Genomic DNA, 21,008 nt, shown 5'->3' with positions numbered 1-21,008 from the left:
GGCGCCGCTCACGCCACCAGAAGTCCTGGCTCTGGCCGTCCTGCGACCGCAGGACCATTCTCGGCCTGCCTCTCTCGCACCCACACGGAGCCCGCCGCGCGCCTGTAGGGCCGCCGCGAGTGCGAGAGAGACAGCGCACCGTTCGGAATTCGTCTGCTGGCTGCTCGAGAATAGCCCGGGGTCGGCCCGACGGCTGCACGACGGCCCGTCAACGAAAGTAGCGTCGCGGAAGAGAGCGGCGTCTCGTGCGGGACGGGGCACCTCTCTCTCTGGGGCCGAACGTGTGACCCCACCAATGGACTCCTCGTTCGGAGAGCAATCCATTGGTGGGGTCACACGTTCGGTTCGAGTCCCATTTAGCGACTCTGGGGCTCAGGACGCAGGTCCTTTGGCTCTCTTTGACTCACACCGTCTCGTCAGAATAACATTGCGACAAAGCCAAAACCCGCACGCGCCGAACGCTCACGCCACTGGGGCCTTGGCAAACCCCCCTCCCGCCCTCCTCTGCGCCACTGCGTTGTCATAGGTAAGGAACGGCCGCGCCACAGAGAGGAGAGAGAGAGAGAGAGAGAGAGAGAGAGAGAGAGAGAGAGAGAGAGAGAGAGAGAGAGAGAGAGAGAGAGAGAGAGAGAGAGAGAGAGAGAGAGAGACGTCACTTTGGGACAGATAAAACGGCCCACGCGATGCAGCGCCTCCTCGACATTACTCAATCTGGGAACACGTTTCGTGCGTAATAAATAATCCGCGGACGAGAAGGGAGGTGGCGTTTGTCATCGACTTCTCAACTTTACAGTACACATTCGGTGTTCCTCCTCGTTTAACCGCCTCGGGGGCTTTGCCTGCCGTGTCGCCGCCAAGCGCGAGTTGCCACTTACAGTGCTGTTGAGCAGGCTCAGCGATCAGCTGGGCCTTGGTGACAGACGCCGAGCGTGCGCGCGCATGAAGTGCTGCATAGGCTGAGTCCCAGCACTGCTCTCATCGCTCTGTCTCTCTCGCACTCGTGGGGCGTGCCGTCAGGGAGCGAGAGAGACAGCGGACGCGGAGCGAAGCGAGCAAACCCAACCCCAGTTCGTTGAGCAAGCCCACCTGAACGCGTGCGATATGGGCGGCGCAGATCGCAGGCCGACTGTCGTTGAAAACAGGATGTCCCAGCGCAAGGCGCACTCTCACACGCGCGAGAGCGGCGAGAGCCCTCTGTTGTGTTGTTGTTGCATCTCGAGCCTCGCACGTGGAGTGCGGCCTGCGGTCTGCTCTAGCCGGCGGGAAATGTCAATGCAGGCAAACAAGCCGTTGGTTATTACCGGGCCGACGCCTCACTTTCCCTCGGCCTCGCCGGCCTCGCCGGCCTCGCCTGCTGGGCCTGGATAGCGGCCAAGGCCTCGCCAAGGCTGGCCAAGGCCCCGACGCGCTCGCACAAGGCCGCCGGACAGACAGGCAGGGCAGACAGACAGACAGGCAGACAGACAGGCAGGCAGACGGACAGACAGACGGGCTGGGAAGAGGAAACAACAACAACGAAAGACTACGCACGTGCCGGTCTGAGGCCAGTCAGTGACTCACAGCAATCCAAGAAGTGAAATGAAACGATATAGCGGAAAGTGTAACTTGTCAGCTGGCACTTTTTGAGAGGGTATTAGTGCAGGTTCCCCTTTTGTTACAGGATGTCCAATTAGATGGTAGGCAAGCTGGGTGCGAGCCTTGTATAAGTGCATAGAAAAAGAGTTTTCAACCCGAGAGCATTTCGCCTCACATTGACACGGGGTAGTTTGGGCGCGAAATCATTGGCTCCAATTTGTGCATGCGAATTTAAAGCAATTTGATATAGGCGGCGGAGGCGGCGCGAAGTCGTGACACAACGCTCGTGACACAACAAAAACAACAACAAGTGCATGGCGGTGCACCAACCCCCTTCCCCTGGACACCTGTACCGCCACACTTTGTAGCAGTAAACACTGCGCCACCGTAGAAACCGCCCCGCCCCGCCCCGCCTCACCGCGGCGAGGCGATAAAAAGAATGACGGTAAACAAGCGGGCAGTCAGTCGAGAGCCAGCCTCCGAGCAGTTCGCAGCGCCCAGAAGCCCCGCGACAAAGAGGATACAGTGATACAGTGTGGTGCAGTGAATCGACGTGAATCGGTGGAACAAGTGTCGCCCACTTTCTCTCTCTCCCTCTCTGAAGCCGGTCTGTGGACGCCCCCACCCCCACCCCCTCCGCCGGGCGGCCCAGCCCTGGCTGGAGCCATGTCGTTCAGCAAGAACAGTACCAGCGATGCGTCTGCTGCCTCACACCAAACAGGTAAAAGTTTGAAAACAATACCGCAGTCTCTCTCGCACTCATGAGCGAGGGAGGTGGGAGGTGTGATCGACGAAAACCTAGAGCGAAATCAACCAGCTGGAGTTGGCGGGGGAATGCCATTCAGTCACGGACCACCCAGCAGAGCAGGGAGGTGCACACGACGGAGACTGATAGTCTCTCGAGTCGTTTATAAAAAACTGATACGTCTGAGGTCGTTTTAAAAAGGGAAAAAAAGAGGGAACGAGATACGGAGAGTGACAGCTCCACCGTTTGGAAACTGTTGGCGCGTTGGCTGGGGTGAGTTGGCAAACGTAGGAGTCCGCTTTAGCCCACAGGCAGTGTGGCTAGACTGGCACGCGTGTCGGTCTGTTCTAGAACTCTGTTTGGACAGCCCGCGGACTAGCTTAGTTGGCCGAACGGCCACTGGCGCGCTAGAGTAGCCGACGCTCTTTTGTCGTTTGGACTAGCAAGCATTCGTCTGCTAGGCGTCGGACAATGTTTTCGTACATTTACTCCAAAACAGCAGCTTGGCATTTTCGTGACGTATGATCAAAGTGACCTACGGGTTTTCCCCCTGTTCTAAGCTGAAGCCAATAGTTGCATTGAATCTCGCTTTACGCCGAGCCCTGAACCAAGGTAACGGAGTGACAGTTGCTCGCTGCTACCCTTTGTGACATCAGAGGGTACGCAACAGCTGACCGAAAATGCCAGAATTTTCTTGCCTTCCCTCAATTTTAGCCCTTTTTGGGAAAAATTAATCTGTATGACTACATTAAAACACCTCACTTCAGTTTCCACCTTTCCTTACTGGTTTCAAAAATCTAAATTTTAATATCAAACTCAAGAATTAGGAGGAAGTAACAGACCTTTCTGATAATAGGTTAGGTGATCTCGTATATGACTTCCAATTTTCCTATTTTGATTTTTGTATTCTTTCCCCGCAGGCAGTTGAATATTCAAAGTGCAAATCCCTTGCCGCCCACACGAGCTCAAAGTGACAAAATGTCTGTGGCACAGCTACGTGCCCTTTCTGCTACGCAATGGAAAATATTATCTCATCTTCGTGATTACTTGACAAAACCCTCAGACAATGGATATATCTTTAACCTCACCAAAGAATGGATGGCTCTACTTCAAAAATTGCCATCACTGCAACCATTCAGAGCTGCAGAGAAGACACTAAAAAGCGAAAGCATCAACTCAATGTCGACAACTTCAACCTTGTCTGCGTCTGCAACTGTCGACCAAGTGGATGCTGCTGGGATGGCATCCAGTACGCTAAATGCCAACGCTAAGCCTCCTGCAGATTCTCCACCACCAGCCTCCTCAGCGGCAGCTGCAGACACTTCATCTTCAAAGTACTCTCAGGTCTTCGCCAATCTCAAACTCTTTGGAGGGAATGGTGACAACGGCAAAGGCAATGGAGAAGTGGTTCAAGAGAAATCCAAGTGGCGCACTCAGAAGGAGGTTATATCTAAGGTGAGTAGATAACCGAAAACTTGACATTCCATTCCAAACTTTTGAATTAGTTTTGAATAAATCAATGGGTTTTTTTCTTTGTAGCACACTGTGCATTCTCGCACTCAGCATGTGATCAGTGCAGTGGCTTCATCAACAAACACTGCATCGAGGCTGAGGCGTTTGGAAGATTTACTTCAGCATTTTTACCAATTTCCAGAGTCCAAAATGTATGCAGGAAAAGTAAGTACAATGCTAGCTTTTGGTTTGGTTTGTTCCTTTTAGTTATCTTTGAATCAAACCATTTAACTTTATGTTCATTGTTAACATGACAGGAAGGAGCTGTAAACGTTCTTTTAAGAGTGCGTAATGAGGCAAGTGATGAAACAACCATAGCTTTAACACGAGAAATACTGACCACCCTTGGCTACATAGATCCTGTACCTGGTCCAGGCATTCGTGTTCTGTCTATTGATGGAGGCGGTATTAGGTATGGCTTCTTTTTCATTTCCATTTTTGTGTTATCTGCTTTAAGAGTAATATTTTTATATTATTCTTGGAACATTAATTGGGATGTTTTGAACTTTACAGAGGAGTTCTTGTCATTGAAATGTTAAAGAAGCTCGAAGAGTTGACTGGGAAACGGGTTTATGAATTATTTGACTACATTTGTGGTGTCAGTACTGGAGCCATTTTGGCATGTGTCTTAGGTATGTTAAGTTACTACCAGTCTAACTACTTTCATGCAATTTTAAATGTTCTCTGCTTGACTGTTATATTTCTATTGTTTTAGCACCTCAAAGAATTTCACTTGATGAAGTTTCTCATCGTTACAAAGAACTGAGCACAAAAATCTTTACTCAAAATCCTATTTGGGGCACGAGTAATTTGGTCTGGAGCCATGCCTACTATGATACAACAATGTGGGAAGATATGCTCCGTACTTACGTAGGAGACACTAAACTTATCCACACCAGCCGAGACCCCGTTTGTCCAAAGGTATTATTTCTTGAAGTCATGCATGACCTCTTGACCATCTTGACTTTTCTCCGTGTAACAAATAAATTAAAAATCATGTACTTTGTGTGTTTCAGTTCAGTGCTGTGTCAACTGTAGTGAACCGTGAGCGAGTATCAGCTTTTGTGTTTAGAAATTATGAACTCCAGCACCGCATTCAGTCTCAGTACCTTGGAAGCAGCCAGCATGCAACATGGGAAGCAGTTAGAGCTTCATCCTCTGCACCTACTTATTTCGAAGAGTTTCAGCTCGGGGATCTTCTTCATCAGGTAAGGCATTTGTCAAGATATTATCTTTATGTAATGGCACCCATAATCTTTGATTTGGATAGGGTGCTGAATCTTGCAAATAACTGCAAATTCAAGAAAAAAAAAATTTCTTATAACTTTTCTGTTGTGCTCATTCAGGATGGTGGAATCATGGTAAATAACCCAACTGCAGTGGCCATTCATGAAGCTCGCCTTCTGTGGCCTGGCGTTCCCATTCAGTGTGTTGTGTCGTTTGGAACTGGGAGGTGTAACCCAGTGACTCAAAGAACTGAAGTTGCTGAAGTGGCAAAAGGGTCATCTTGGAGGAACAAATTCAACAAAATTCTTGACAGTGCGACTGATACAGAAGGTATGTATTGCTACTTTTTCTTTGATATAAATTTACTAAGCATTTTTCAATGGCATTTTAAGGTGAGGTGTGGGTGAAAATTTGCACCAAAATTGATTAAAATGATATATTTAATCTACTTGTTATTTTAATGTAAAATACTCTTCTATTACAAACAGCATGGCCTAAAGGTCTTTGTTATGAACCCCTAAGTGAGTGGTTCATCTAACATGGACTGATATATGCATGCGCCTTTTCTGGTCACCCAACTCTTACGACAAGTGTCGAAGAAATTTTTTTTCTACTCCGTCAATTAGCCACGCATACAGTTTTGTTTTATACTGACCATACTTCCTGGAGTAGTTCTTTGTGGTCCATGTGACAATGTAACAGAGAGATATTTCAAATGTCTATCCACTTTCTTAAATCGTTTACCTTAAAGTGGTAAAAAATGGAGAAAAAAACTTATTTTTTCAAATTAAAAAATTGTGAAGTTTGCTCAGTCAAAACCAAAAAATAAAATTCAAATATCTCTCTGTTACGTTGAAGTATTGGGGTTTAGGTAACGCCAAAACAAATTTCAGACCATTCCGTCAAAAAACTTTGCGTGGCTGATTTTTCTACTAAACGCTTAATTTCAATGAAAAAAGCCTACTGTGGCTAAATGGGTGGGTAGATTTGGATGAAATTTGGAGTGTAATAGTTTCCTACCTAGTACTTTAACGCCCTAAAGTTTCAACCAGCACAGCCAAGTGGTATAGAAATTTCCATTTTCACCCACACCTCACCTTAACACTTTGAATCTTTTTTCAGCTGTCCACACCCTTTTAAATGACCTTTTGCCGGGCAATGTGTACTACCGGTTCAATCCCTATCTTACTGAGATGGTATCCATGGTGGAAATTCGCCCAGAGAAGATTTCTCAGCTTGAAATGGATGCAGAAATGTACTACAGACGAAATGAAGAAAAATTCAAGGAGGCAGCTCAAGTTTTAGTCCAAAAGAAAAATGCTGCTCAGAGAACCATGGATTGGGTCAGCCTGCAAACTAAACTAATTGGACTGAAGTCGAACTTATAGGTCAGGGTAATGTTGTTGAGAGTTGTGTTTCATCTTTTTGTTCATGCTGATGAAGTGCGTTCAGGCAATCCTCTTCGAAGCCCTTTTCCATGGCTTGTTCGGATGGACAGTTTACTGTTGATCTGTCAGTCGTTCAGGAAGCTATTTGTCTTATACTAATGATTTGATAATATCTACCTGTACAAATGGAGCTGTACTGTGATAGCTGATATTTCAGTCACTCGCCCAGTCATAGGTTTAATTTGAGCAATACCAATGAAACATTTTAGAGCTTTATTTATCTGTAGACTCTGCTGAATTTTTCAGTCATTTAAAATTTTCACAAACTGCACACCTTAGCATATGTTATTTCAAAACTACCATTGTTGACAAAGATTTGTTCCAAACATACATACATATAGGTGGAAATTTCCTGTTTGTTCCCCAAACCACATGTATTCTGTGTGCAAGGTGTAATATAATTAAGTTGAATTGTAATGTAAGGAAAAATCAATATGTGACTCTTCATGTACTTTACCTGTGATATTTAATTGTTCAACTATAGATTCAATGTATGGTGTTTGTACAAATGTGTTTTAAATAAATTATTTAAAAAAAAACTTCTCTTTATAAAACCCTTATTCATACCAATTAAAATTTGTCAGAGAATTATACATCAAAGGCTGCGGATATTCAATCCCTTACCCGTTCGGGGGCTAAAACAAGAGATCATTCGTGGCTGGTTCAAAAATTGCCGCCAAAGGTGTGACCAACTTAATCTCATTGAACAACAAAGTCAGGAGAGTTAAACAGCCGTTGGCTCATGGGCATCCACACTAATGAAACAATGTATTCGTCACATTTGTAATCTGTCACTATCCCTTGATCCCTCATTTGACGATCGTTTCTAGGTGTCAAGAGTCGTCCAGCATGAACAGTACCAACCTTTGTTTGTTTGACGTTTGTTGTGCTTTGTTGCAAAGACGACCAAAATAAGTTCCAGGACAGAACCCGGCTTAAGCTGTAAGTCTTCACATAATCTCAGTTGTGTTCTTGATGAAACCCTTCCTCAAACTCTCTTCTGCCTGCTATCTTTATTTCGGTCTCCCAGAAGTTGACATAGCTTCGTTGAGGGTGAGAGATATGTTATATGTGAGAGGTTAGGTTTATTTAGTTAGTGTGTTGCATATGCATTTTGTTCTGTTTTATGTAACAACAATAGTTTACGTGATGACTATAGCGGTCTGCGCCTCCCTGTTGCCTAATTTGTTTAACTTTTCAGTGGAACACCTGTATGCAACTGATATATTAGCTTTGAAGAGTTTGGCTATGACTGTTGACCATCTTTCTGGTTGTGTAGCAAGAATTTTAAATAAACATGAGTCATGTTACTCGATGATCTAGATCCGTGCTCATTAAAGGGATGTCCTACAAACTAGCTGTTTTATGAATTAATCCAATTTGTTTTGATTTCAGTTCCTTGTTTTGGTTCTTCAAATTCTGAAAAGAAGACCGCTAGTATGGATACCTTGATAAAGCTTGTAAGTTGCTTAAGGATTTTCTTTAACTACACTGCATTTTTCCTACAGATTTAATTACTTTCTGTGTTTCATTTTGTTCCAGATTCCTGAATTAGGGCGGGAGTATGTTCACATAAAGTGTCCAAGCAAAGTTGTGTCAATTTTGGGCAAATTTGCAGCAGGTGGTGTAAATGCCTTACAGGTGAATATAAATACAGTATATCTCAGTTTTGATAATTATCTTCCCGCTGCCAGCTTTAACTATTACCATGTTCTATTTCTTAGGTGATCGCTGACTTTGACCATACTGTAACGAAACAACATATTCATGGTGAACGACATGTGTCAAGTTTTTGTGGGTGCCTTTTTGATCTAGATACTCTTTCAATTATTGATCCATGTCTATTTTTCACAATTTATTAACTTAATTTGTTCAATCAGGTGTAGTTAACAAGTGCACTGTTCTGCCAGAAGATTTTCGGGACAAAGATCGCAAGTTGTTGGAGAAATATTTACCTATTGAAAGGGATCCAAATTTATCCAAGGAAGAGAAGATACCCTATATGGTTGAGTGGTACACCACCACTAGTGAATTGTTAAATGGATTCCCTCTCGGATCCGATGAGATAGCAAGTGCTGTCAAAAAGTCTGACACTCAACTCAGGTAAATTTTTATCAATGTGTCAATAACTTAAGCTTATTCAATCCCCTGGCATGATCTGTTTTCATCCTTCAGAACAGGAACAGCTGAGCTAGTCAATGCTCTCGATGAAGAAGATGTACCTATGCTAATATTTTCTGCTGGTCTTGGTGATGTTGTAGATGCAATTTTAAAATGTCATGGTGTTGTTAACAAAAATATCCATGTGATTTCTAATTTTCTGAAGTATAAGGATGGACATGTTAATGGATTTACCAATGACATTGTGCATCCATTCAATAAGAATGGCAAAGCTGCAGAACACACAAAATACTTTGAGGTAGGAGTTGAATTTTGAATTTTGTAGCAGAAAGCCGTGTTGTCTTTTTTTTCTCATGATCTGGAAATTTTCTTAGTTAATGTCAAGTCGGCACAATGTGATTCTCATGGGTGACAATTTGGGTGATGCTGAAATGGCTGATGGTGTACCAAACACTGATGCTGTTTTGAAGATAGGATTCCTGTATGGTGCTGTGAGTGATGTCTCCTTTACTGGCAGACTTTCATCCTTCCTAAAAGTCTTGTATTGACTAGTTTTTATTTTTATTTTCAGGTTTCTACACTTCTGCCTTCATACATGGATCATTTTGATATCGTCCTTGTCGATGATCAGACAATGGTCATTCCAAACTCTATTTTCAATCATGTTAAGAAAAACTAGCTGAATCCAATGAGTAGACCATTATACCTGTGGCCCAGTGAAGAGACAGACATAAGCAATCAAAAGGACTAAAATATGGAAACCTTTAAATCCTTCAAAGGATTTTTCCTTTAAAACATAAAATCCTTTAACTTGCTTAAAGTTTACATTTTCCTGTTTTCTTTTAGTCAATCATAAATACACCAATGATTCCATCTTTTCCTATAATTCAAAACCACTTGATCTGTGTAGGGAATCTCTTGTTGGGGATCTCTTGGGAATACTGTTACAGACATAAATCAATGGCTTGTCTGATATTCTCCCTTGCTTTTGATTTCTCTTCTTCATTTGACTACAGCACAAATGGTTTCTGCTAAGCCAATCTAGGTGGGCACTCAGATTTATGATTTTCGGCTCCATGTATGCCTTCCTGGTTAAAGATTATTTATTTGATCTGGATATTGACACCGCTTTTGTTCCTGTGTTTTCAAAATAATTAATGTGTGGTGTGTGAACTTGTGTTGTGTATTCTCACCTTTTGTTCTTTGTTTGTTGAAGTGAGCAGTTACATTTTATTAAAACGTTCTCATTTAAATAAAAACCAGCTGTGTACATCGAAACGTTATTTGCACCTAACTTCCTTGCATGTAGAGGCAGAGATATGCACAGTGTGTTGTCTGTTGCAGAAGGCACCCAAGCCCCTGTCGGAGTTGACACATAACTATTTGAAATTTTCGTGAAGAGACTTTGCCTCACCAGACCGACCTCGCAAAGCGCAAAGCACTCTCTCGCGCACGCTTCGGCGGGCCCTAGTGACCGGGTCACTAGCAGTCACTACACTAGCGGGCCCTAGTGACCGGGTCACTAGCAGTCACTACACTAGCCGGCCCTTCCCTGGCGAGCACCGCCTCCTAGAGTCGCGTGCCCACGGAACAGGACTGCGACGCAGCGGCAGGACTTCAATTAATGCAACAAACCGAATACAACAGTTAAATAGTCGGTCGCAGAGGCGACCGACACTTCTCCACAACCTAAAGGGAGGCACATGACATTTCGTGTTTTTGAACACAGCCGGCTTGATCTTGATAGGGAAAAGGACGGGACGGCAACACCGCACGCAGACGCAGTTTCCTTCGAGTAAAACATGGTGGATGTTTGTATGAATTTTGTAAATTGTGTTCGGCGTCCCAAGTTCCATGAAACGTTGGCCGTTTGAATTATACTTGGAAGAGTGGTTTTTATGTGGTTTGAGTGGAGGCGTCCACGGTTGTGGCTTGTGCACTCTTTGAGTGAACTCTTTTCCGTGCACCACTTGATTTTCTTCATAAACCAGCTAGCGCCAATGAATATTTTCTGCAACTTTTCTATCACAAATGTGAACGCCCTATCTTCTGAGTAAGTCCTTCCTTGATGTTGCACATTACTCTACAGTTTTATCTGTTCTTTCCTCAGTTTTAAGAATGTTACTGAAAAAAGAGACACTGCTTGTTCGTGGGGGCCGGTTCCCAATGCTCTGTCCTCTCCTCGGACAATAACATTTCGCCGATCTAAAGTTATTGCAGACATTTGAACAATATACCTTTAACTATGATAATCAATGTTCCCAAGTTATACTTCTGTTTTACATGATATGTAATTTCTGTATTTCGGTTTGGTCAGAGAGTGTTGAGGTTATGGATGTCATCAGCTTGAACCTCATCTCTGTTACAGAGGCTTCAGTTGATTCTTTATCTGTTTTCGTCGATCAATTTTTACCAATACTTCAGCTCAATTTCTTTTTCAGGAACTTGTACCGAACTACACTTTTGTGATGATCTAGTAGCGGAATCATGTCCACCTTCAACGACCAGGGATTTGAGAAAAAGCTTCTAGGGCTGAAAGACTCACAAGAGAGTATATCTACCTTATCTGACTGGTGCCTTCAAAATAGACAACATCACAAAAAAATAGTTGCTACATGGTTAAGTGTTTTAAAAAAAGGTACAGGAGATAGAAGAGTAACCTTGCTCAACACTGTGTTATTGGTACTTCTGTATCTAATATTATTTTTTATGTTTTCAGTTCGAGTTGAAAATCGTCTCACTTTGTTTTACCTTGCTAATGATGTCGTCCAGTACAGCAAGAGAAAAAACTATGACTTTGTGGAGAGTTGGGGTACTGCATTACAAAAAGCTACAACCATGGTTCGGTGTGTATCTCTTTTGCTTTTTAATATTGTCTGTACTAAGCTTCTGATTTATCAATAATGTGTTTCTACTTTTGCAGGCATGATAAAGTTATTGACCGAATCATGCGCATCTTCAAAATTTGGGGTGAACGGAATGTATACAGTGAAGAGTTTCTTACTGATCTTCGTGGCCTACTAACTGCAAAGAAAGCGACTCCTGCTACTCCTCAAGCAGCAGCGAAGCAGCCTGAGCAGCAAACAGCTTCAACATCCACAACATCAGGAGAATTTCATGTAACTGTCTTTACAACTTTATTCTCATCACTCATATTTTGCCACAAGTTGTTGACCTATCCTATCCTCTTGTTTGTTCCAGCAATCCATTCTTTTTACAAGGATCAACAAATGCAAAGAGTTGGAGGATGACACTGATCTCAAACTTAAAGTAGTAAATGACTGCAAATTAATAAACTTAAATGATTTGGATGCCTTTCGGGCCATGCTTAAAGGTATAAATTTTGTTTACTCTCACCTCAATTTATGTTTATAATTTTTGTTTCTCAACCTTCCTACATCTGCTATTTCAGATCGAAAACATGCGGATGGGGTGGCTGGAGATCTAGACCAGGCAGTTAAGCAGGTGGAAAATTATACTAAAGCCTTGGAAGTTGAAATTCTAGAAAGGAAGGCTGTAATTGATCTTCTTCAGCAAGCCACAAAATTTTATGAAAATGAAAAAGCGGATGCCAAAACCGTATTTAATGTTAGTATATTTTAACTAAACATTGTACTTAGTATTGTGTCAATTATTGTGCTTACGAACCTTGTGACTGTTTTAATTTTCAGGCATATAGAAATTTTGGCAGCCGTGTTAAGTCTTTGAAAAGAAAACTAGATGAACTCATTCCAACTCTATCAAGTCCGGTTCCATCTCCTGATGTGAATGCTCCATCACCATCCCCAGATCTGGATCTTGATCTTCCCAACGATGAGGATCTATCAGGTATTGTCGAGCTTCTGGAGGATATTGAAGAAGCACCTGCCGAAAACGACTCTGACACTGATGATTTGATGAGTATCATATCGTATCATAGTTCAGATGAGGAAAACCCTAAATTTTCATACTTTGAGTTATTACGCATGCCAATTCATTTGCGAAGGCGCCAGCTTCCTTTGCCAAATCCTACGTTTTCCGACTCTGATCTAACAGAGCTTGATGATAGTTTTGAGGATGTTGATGATTCTAATAATTCATTTAGAGATTTCAAACGCACTTGTTCTCATGTTCAGACTCCCATTAGAGCCTCAGGAATTTCTATGCATCTTGGTCAGGATTTACAAGGTACCATTAAGCCATCAAACAGTGTAATTAGCAATCAGTCCTCATTAACACAGCCCTCAAAGTCAATGAAGCAAGTTATCAGTGAGTCTGGTATTACTGAAAGCTCCACAGCCAATGTCTTTAAAGAACCGGTGCTAAAGAAACTTCCTAATTCAGCAGACAAGCCTTTGAAAAATATTGCTGAAGCCAACTGTCCGCTTGTGAACGATGCATTAAGACTATCGCACGAGCAAAATTCTCTATTACCAGGAGATGTCTCAGAAAGCAGTTCAATGTCTCTTGTGTTATCCAATGATGAAATAAAATCAAATAGCAACTTAGAGAATTCCATCTCAAATGGAACATTTCTTGATTTGGATAGTGATTTTCTTCCCTCGGATGAAGACTTGACAGGTCTACTAGAGTGTTTAGTAGATGACCCAATAAACACTGATGCTCTCGGGCCAGCTGAATGTAGCAGCCCTGTATCTGAAGCAAATGAGGCTAATGACTAACTCTTCTTTTAATTGACTGAAGCTTGTTGTGAAAAATTCAAGGCTTTTGTCTAGATGTGGGACTTGTTAACGCTTTGAATCTCAACTAAGCGGTCACAAGAAAAACAAAACTTATGCATGCAATTTTTAGTTTTGACATGCACTTAAAAATGTACCTGATTTGATTTGATTTTTACTACTAGGGTGTTTGATATTCCTGTCTTTTCAATAATATTTGTTTTTCTCATTTCTTCTGCCTAAGAGACCAGAACAATTTTTTTTTATGTGATCTTCCTTAATTGGGGCTGTTAAATTGCTAAAAGTCAACCTCATCAAGAAGTGCCAATTTAACTTTACCTTTCTGTTACACTACTCCTCTTCAATAATCTTCCAACTGATATTAATCCATGTAGCACAACTCTCACTTTCTAAATGTAGTTTTTATATTGAATTATCTGTCAGGTTTTGTTTCCATCTAGAAGCTATTTCAACCAATTATGATTTGTGTATTGTGTGAAATATTAACCATTTGATCAAACTCTCTCATGAATCGAGAATCTTTTGCAAGTAACTTGATGTGATCATTATGCTAGAATTACTTTTCTAGCCTAATTCTAAAAAAAAAAAAAAAATAATTGTCCTCTTGTTGTTAACTTTTGCTTGTTATATGTTCCTTGAGGAGCAAAGGTAACAGGGTTACTCAAAGTACAAAATTATATTCTTTTTAAGTAGTTCCCAATGACCATGGGATTTTTGCTACATTATAGTCATTACGATTCGGTGTGTATTTGCATCGCGTTGACGCTCTAAGTGCCATTTATTTATTTGTTTCAAGGCATCTTTTAGACTCGTATTAGACTGATTAAGACTTCTTGGAGCACAGAATATAATCTTCTGGTTTCAATTGCTGTGTTCACTCAGTAAGAATGTACTTAATTAAATATGATTGTTTAGCCCATATGCTGTGGCTAATTTGTGACAGTGTTTTATTTTAATGATATTAGAGATAGTTACAATGTACCTTTTTAATAGATATTTCTATTGGTGAATAAATTTAATTAGTTAAGCACTAGTTTTGTCTTTTTTTTCTTCAGTTCCCTTGATAATCCTATGTCAATACTAAAGTGTCAAAACAGCACTTTTAAAACGCTGTCATAAGGAAATAACTATGTTTGTAGTTAAACAGTATCAGAACCGTTTTGATGAAGGGAATTGAAGAAATAAAGATCTAAACATCTCAATCTAATTTTTATCCATTTCTTCTTATCTATCTTGTGCATTATTTGCATTCATTGAAATTAGTTGGCATTCAAATTTATATCATTTTTACTCTATCTGTGCAGCAAAACCAGCTCCGAATACGAAAAGAGGACCCAGCTTTAATCAAAGTGCTGATATGGAGAATATGCCGTTTTCAAGCTTTATGGGAAGTGGTAGCCTTCCCTTTGACATTCAGGTACGTTTTTTTTATAAACACTTTGTTATAATTTGTGAGTGACAATATTTTGAAGTAATGTCTCTTTTTTTCTTGTAGAGTAATCTATTCAGTGATGATGGGGGCAACCGTGCTAACGTTTCTATTACTTCTGAAGGAGAACCTGAGGTAGGCCAAATTACTGTTAAATTAACATTCATTTTCTGCAAAACTGTCGGGCGGTAACATTTTGTACAGAAATCCCTTTATTCACAGGGCAAACCTATTGAAGTTATTGGCCGAAGGAAAGGGGAAGATAACTTTGACATAACAAATTTCTTAAAGACCTTGGCGCAAGGATCACCCAGCACTCAAAAGCCAAACGCCAATGCCCCTGCCTCTGCTTTGATTCCTGGACTTGGAGATCCCCTGCCTGTGCCCCCGCCAACCATTCCTAGCGACTATCCTTTGCCCTCGTCTTCTCCCTCTTCTGTACCTGTGCCTCCTCCGCCCATGCCACCAATGTTTGACACTTACTCGCAAGACAGTCGAGACAGAGAGGATGCATGGAATACATCGTTGCCTGCCAAGTTTCCAACATGGCGAGATGCCCAAAATGCTAACTGGGCCAGAGGTGATTCTGATGCCCAAGATGGTGGGGAGTGGATGCCTGCACTACCTGTACCCAAGGTACCACCGCCTCCCCTTCCTCAAAACCTTGAAACACCGGTAGGACTCGACTCTCCATTGAGGATTTTTCTGTTTTAGTTTTGGCTTGTGTGTGTTTGTGAAATTTTTAGATTTCATGTGTATTGTTTGAGTTGAATATTTGGGAATAACAATTGTAGGGTAGAAAAACCTGAAGCTAGTAGTAGTCCCTGTAGTGGCCAGCATTTAAACTGAATCATTCAAGTGTGGTCTAATGGTATTTTGTTTTAATTTTTTGTCTTTTGTATTTTTTCAGGAATCACCTCCTAATTTTGAAAAAGAATCATTCCGGGAACCTGTTGAATACGATGATACAGGTACTTCTAGAAAGTCCTCCGTTAGCTCCGATGTTGACCACCGATCGTATTTGAGCCATTCTACGTCACCCAAAGATGTCGATCATCGAGTTTTAAACAACCGCTTCAAAAAGGATGTGGATCATCGCAATCTCATCAGTCTGACTGGCTCTCCAAGAGAACTTCAACCTCCTCCCTTACCACCAAACTTGTGGGGTGATGTGGACCAGGACTACCGCTTGCCAAGGCAGCAGCCTCGGCCCGGGGACAACGTAGAAAGTGTTGACATGGAAATGAGTGATGAGGAGGAAATAGAGCGGCAACAAGAGAAGGGTAGATCAAGGGAGGAGTCTCCAACTAAACGGACAAGTGTGGAGTCTCCTTTGAAGGACAGAGAAGACACAGCAAAGCCCAAGAGCCCTCATCCTTTGGCTGGTTCCAAGATCATTTCTCAGCGTTTCAATGTGCCTCCTCCCATGTCAAGGCCGCCATTTCCACCGCCACCACGTCCTCTCTTTCCTGAAGGACAATTACCGCCCAACAGGTTTGACTCGCCTGGTTTGAGTTCTGATTTTGGTAACTTCAATAATGTAAACAGATTTTCTATGCCACCTATTCCTCCTCCCCCAGCCCTGCCTCTCACAGGCCCTCCTCCTGGGATGCCTATGAGAATGCGCCACCCCAGCATGAATTTGTTACCGAATATCCTTCCGCCTGCCCCTTTATTAGCAATTCAGACCAGGTCTCCAGGGCCAGTGTCCTTGGCACACAGGTCGCTGGAAATGTCTCCCCCTACAGCAATGCCCGCTTCAAACACTCAAGCTACTCCTGTTGGACTGCACTCCTCCGGACCAGAAGAATCTGACACTGATTCAATTGGTCAGTACCTCAACATGGGGCTGTCGGACGATGAAGAAATAAAAGAAATGGTTGAAAGTATGGACCCTCAACTGTTGCAAGAAGTGGTTGATGGAATCAACATTGGCAACGGCTCGGACAAGATAGATCTCAGTTCATTTATACCGAACAATGGTGACTCGGAAGACAATGAAAATGACTGGAATGGCCAGAGTGACTTTGAGCCGAGCATGCGGGGAGTCGCTATGCCGGCCGGCATCCGACCGTGGAAGCCGCGGCAGGTCGGCCAAGGCGTTCCCGGCCAAGGCGTTCCCGGCACCCCGCCCGGGCCGCCCGCCTTGGCGCTGGGCCTGGTGCACGCGGTGCACACCCCCCCTCCCATGTCCCCCGCAGCCGCAGCCGGTCGCTTGAGGGGCCACCCGGGCCATCCGGGCCATCCGGGCCACCCGCCCAACTGGCGGTCGCCCCCGATGCACGACAGGGCGCATGCAGGCGGCATGTCCAGAGGGAGAGTCTGGAACTACAGACAGCTCCGAGGCAGAGGGTCCCCTGGTCCCAGACAGCCATTTGGCGGCAACTGGTGAGGCTGCTGCTGCTGAGGCGTGCCCGTGCGCAGGTGTCTTAGCAACGTTGCCTTCCTTTGATGATGAACTGTTCCTCTATTTTGTAAATCAGGGTCCCAAATATGACCCTCCTGCACTACTGATAGTATTCTGTTTTCAAGGGTGCACTAGTGAGTAGATTTCCCCCTTGTGTTGAGTGATCAGTGTGATAATTTGTAAATTTCTTAAAGAAATGTTGCGTTGGAGGGGTTTATTCATTTTGAGGTGGAAGGAAACGTTGGTTTATTTCTGTTTCTGAAGTAACTGATGTGGGTTTCTACCATCCTGTCTGCTTTTCCTTTAAAAGCGCAGTACTAGTCTGAGGTCGAGTTCAACTCAACCTTTGAAGATGATAGTCCAATCATTCATTTGTTATTGTTGTTTGTGTGGATGTTGTTCCTGGGTGAGGGTTTGCCTTAAGCATGAATTATAAATACTGGGCCAGGGCCAGAAGCACTCATTTGTTGTATCTGATATATAAATGTTTTATGTTAATTTTCTCTACACTTTGGGGAATGTTTAGTGTGCTGTGCTTTCAGTCAGAAGTTAATTGAGGGCAAATAATATGTTTCTTAAAAATATATATCTACCTATATATATATATATATCTATATGCATAATTTATTTTTGTCACTAGGAAAAATTATATGGCAGGCTGCAATAGTGATTATTTTGATTTAGACACCAGCATCACAGCTTGCTTTAAGCAAGCTTTGTTATGATCATACCTGAACCAATGTGATGCCCCTTTCCTGCATTTAGGCGTGTCACATATTTACGTGATTCTGTGCATGCATTGCTAGTGATAATGTTATCACATATTAGCTCAAAAACAAAAGGATGGAAGGCTATCTGGTTTCTTAACAAGGGCAGCATTGTTTCCAATAGTTTTAAGATATAGAACTCGGAGATGCATTTTACCACCAATACTTTTTACTGTGTGCAATCTTGTCAATATGCTAAATGCCTCAATAGGATTTCTTTGCTTGGTTTTTCACCCAGCAGTCTATGATAAGTTATTTGCTGTCACTGCTTTTTCATGAATCTTAGATTTTTGTCTAGTATTAACTTTCTGGGTGGACACATTTTTCAGAAAGCAATCTCTTGAGTTGTACACAAATAACTTATCTTGAGTCCCTCCGTGCCATTCATGTCTTATATTTCCTTTGACTGAACTTGTGAGGTTTGTGTATGTTGTAAAGAAATTGCATATTATGTTGTAAATGTTCTTCGGTTCATGTAACCATCATGCACTACATCGCTTATAATTGTTTGTGATGTCCATCATGTGTCCAAACCTTCCGCTGTATGGTAATTGAAACATTCTGAAGTTTCAAAACGGTTGTGTAATTTTTGATTCAAGCTAATTTTTATGTTGGTTTATTGACAACATGGAGAAGGAAGACTGATCATAAATTTAACTTCTCATTGGACTGTTAATACATTAATCAACTTTCAAAAGAGTAATTCTCTGAATATGTGACTTACCTATGAGCCAAAGCCATCATTTTGTTCAAGTTAAACCATACTGTTAATCATTTGGTTAGATTTCATTGTAACATTTTGTGATGAGCCTTGTTTTGCCCTAATTCGTAGGGCACAAAATACAGTGAATGATGATGTAGTTGGCTTAGCAAACGGATAAAATCAAAGCTACAAACAGTAGAAGTTATACTGTCTAAATTTTTAAGTTGTTTTTTGTTTTTGTTTTTTTGTCCAAGTCTCCACCCTTAGTACAAATTGGAATATCTGATACTGATAAAACTTCTGGCCCTTTCAACAAGCGTCCAGTGAGTGTATGTCCTGTGGATTTTGTAACAACAATTGTTGTAAATAATGCTTTTGTTATCTTCTTCTTGTTTTCCCCCTCTTTTTTTAGATGTTTGCTCACATTCATTTAAGCTGTCCTTGAAAATTTTTAATCAGAAGTGTTTCTCTATTGTGACTGTTTTTACCATTTTATGGGAAGACTCTAATTGTCTTTGTAAACGTAGAGTTTGTTCCGAAATTCAATCATCTTCTAGGTTTTTTGGATCTGACAAATCGATTATCAGAGAGAAATATGTTGAAATTTTAATGGAGTCTTGTCTCAAAGTGCTCTAGTTTTCTTTTCCATTTGCTGAAAAACTGTGTACGTTCGCCATTCTCATCATCACCACCATCTATCCTTTCAACCCCTCCCTACATATGCGTGATTAATAGGGGACTTACAAGTTTCTCAGCATACATCCTTCCGCATGCTTCTTTTCATTTATTCCTTACATTGTCTTTTTCTACTCATCAATTTTTCTTTGACAGTTCTGTTTCTTGATTTGGACATAAATGAAGTTGTTCCCAATCAAATGATTATATGTTGATGCCAGCTTTTGCCAAACAGCAGTACAAATTAATTTCACTCTATTTTCCATGCCTGTGATTTGGACTATATCTTTTCACAGTAGCTCAAAGTTTTCTGCATTTCCTCTTTGTTTTATTATTATTTCTCTCATTTCCATTTCATGCCAAGCAAGCTCATCTGTTAAAAAAGCAGATTGAAATTTACCTCTCCATCTGTTGATGACATGAAGTCTTAGACAGTTGGGTGTTCTTCTTTTCTTGCAGATTTTAGAACCAAAGTACACAAAACTAGCCTCTTCAAACAAACGAGCCATACCAACAGAAATAAAAAAAAAACAATGTATCTTGATCACACACTTTTGACACTCTTGGAATCTGGATAAATTCTGCAGGATCAACACAATTATGTTCACATTTCTCTGGAAAGCAAATAAAAAAGCTTGGTGGGAAGACTATATTCCAAATTATGTGAGTTGATGTCACATAAATTTATACAACACTTTTATTTTTAACAGTTCTTTTTGTTTTTTGGTCAGTTTTAACTCCTTTTGACAATTGTGGTTTCAATGTGATCTGACTGGGAAGAGTGTGTTAAACAAGAGAAACCTTCCGATGGTTACGTCTCCCTATATTTTCACTTGCCACAGTACATGAACAGCTTGTTTATTGTAGGCGGTTATCATCAAATATATGCCAAAGAAAGAATCCTTTCCCAATACAAATTACATTTCCATGCTTACAATATCCTACCGGCCAACATGAATGACTTTAAACATCCATCACATCACCTCAAGGAAAAAATTACAATTTTCTTGTTTTTGAAAATTGGGTAGGTTTTTATCTGTTTGAAAACGTTGCGCGGCATCAGGAAGACCGTTGCCAGTATTGTATAAAAAATAGTGTTAGGTTTTATAATTTTAAAAGAAAATTCTGATTTGATAACCACAAATATTGACGAATAACACCTCCCTAGTCACTTCATATTAGAAAGTGTCAAAGTTTATGTTCTACATGGACAGGACACATACAATATCCAGAAAAAGCCATTTAGTTAAGTACTCTTTTAAGATTGATTTTCTCACTCTGTAAACTTGCAGCAGTGGCAGGGTGGATTTTCCATTTGTTTCTGTGACGCCATTTCATATACAAACCCAGGAGATTTTTCCTTAGCAAAATGGTAGGTTTGAATTTGACTTTTTATGACACTTTCTGGTTTTGTCTTATTTCACTGTAATCATGTTATAGAGGTCCCTCTTTTGACAAAAGTTTATCTGCAGTCCATCAACCCTTTCATCTCATCTTCCATTTATTTATTTATTTATGTGTTCATGTTGAAAAATGAACAATCCAGGATTCTCCATTCACTGTTACGCTTCCCTGTTTGAAATCACTTCACATTTTGTGTATCGTTTTCTATTATGTTGTGTTAGCTGTATGATCCATTGGTCATTCCCTGAATTGTTATTTTTCCTTTGTTGTAATTTTTCCTGTCATGACAACTTTTTTGTAGTTGTTGTTGATCATA

General features: G+C 41.5%; 3 protein-coding genes across 5 annotated transcripts; all 3 read left to right on the top strand.

The window, feature by feature from the left end:
• Positions 1-2,269: 2,269 nt before the first annotated feature.
• Positions 2,270-6,602, top strand: LOC117648426 (calcium-independent phospholipase A2-gamma-like). Its single transcript, XM_034390929.1, has 10 exons — positions 2,270-2,296; positions 3,148-3,176; positions 3,241-3,775; positions 3,860-3,997; positions 4,090-4,244; positions 4,346-4,464; positions 4,548-4,753; positions 4,849-5,040; positions 5,179-5,389; positions 6,182-6,602. Exons 1-10 carry the CDS (start codon positions 2,270-2,272, stop codon positions 6,445-6,447), a joined length of 1,878 nt encoding a protein of 625 aa, XP_034246820.1. The 3' UTR covers positions 6,448-6,602.
• A 643-nt stretch (positions 6,603-7,245) lies between these two features.
• On the top strand, positions 7,246-9,898 carry LOC117648104 (7-methylguanosine phosphate-specific 5'-nucleotidase). Of its 3 annotated transcripts, none has more exons than XM_034390326.1 (8): positions 7,246-7,560; positions 7,903-7,967; positions 8,050-8,148; positions 8,232-8,301; positions 8,388-8,610; positions 8,683-8,926; positions 9,003-9,119; positions 9,200-9,898. In XM_034390326.1, the coding sequence occupies exons 2-8, from the start codon at positions 7,947-7,949 to the stop codon at positions 9,305-9,307; spliced, it is 882 nt and encodes a 293-aa protein (XP_034246217.1). In that variant the 5' UTR covers positions 7,246-7,560; positions 7,903-7,946; the 3' UTR covers positions 9,308-9,898. The 3 variants fall into 3 exon arrangements, with proteins under 3 accessions (XP_034246217.1, XP_034246216.1, XP_034246215.1); XM_034390325.1 differs by having other exon boundaries at positions 7,249-7,449; XM_034390324.1 differs by having other exon boundaries at positions 7,555-7,585.
• A 330-nt stretch (positions 9,899-10,228) lies between these two features.
• On the top strand, positions 10,229-17,868 carry LOC117648425. Its single transcript, XM_034390928.1, has 12 exons — positions 10,229-10,681; positions 11,070-11,266; positions 11,348-11,474; positions 11,552-11,747; positions 11,830-11,962; positions 12,041-12,216; positions 12,300-12,456; positions 14,612-14,724; positions 14,803-14,871; positions 14,959-15,372; positions 15,647-17,124; positions 17,784-17,868. The coding sequence occupies exons 2-12, from the start codon at positions 11,116-11,118 to the stop codon at positions 17,866-17,868; spliced, it is 3,099 nt and encodes a 1,032-aa protein (XP_034246819.1). The 5' UTR covers positions 10,229-10,681; positions 11,070-11,115.
• The last annotated feature ends 3,140 nt before the right edge of the window (positions 17,869-21,008 follow it).

Source organism: Thrips palmi, unplaced genomic scaffold, assembly GCF_012932325.1.
Source record: "Thrips palmi isolate BJ-2018 unplaced genomic scaffold, TpBJ-2018v1 HiC_scaffold_3, whole genome shotgun sequence".
Lineage (NCBI taxonomy): Eukaryota > Metazoa > Arthropoda > Insecta > Thysanoptera > Thripidae > Thrips > Thrips palmi.
This window is presented reverse-complemented; position numbering and strand designations above follow the sequence as displayed.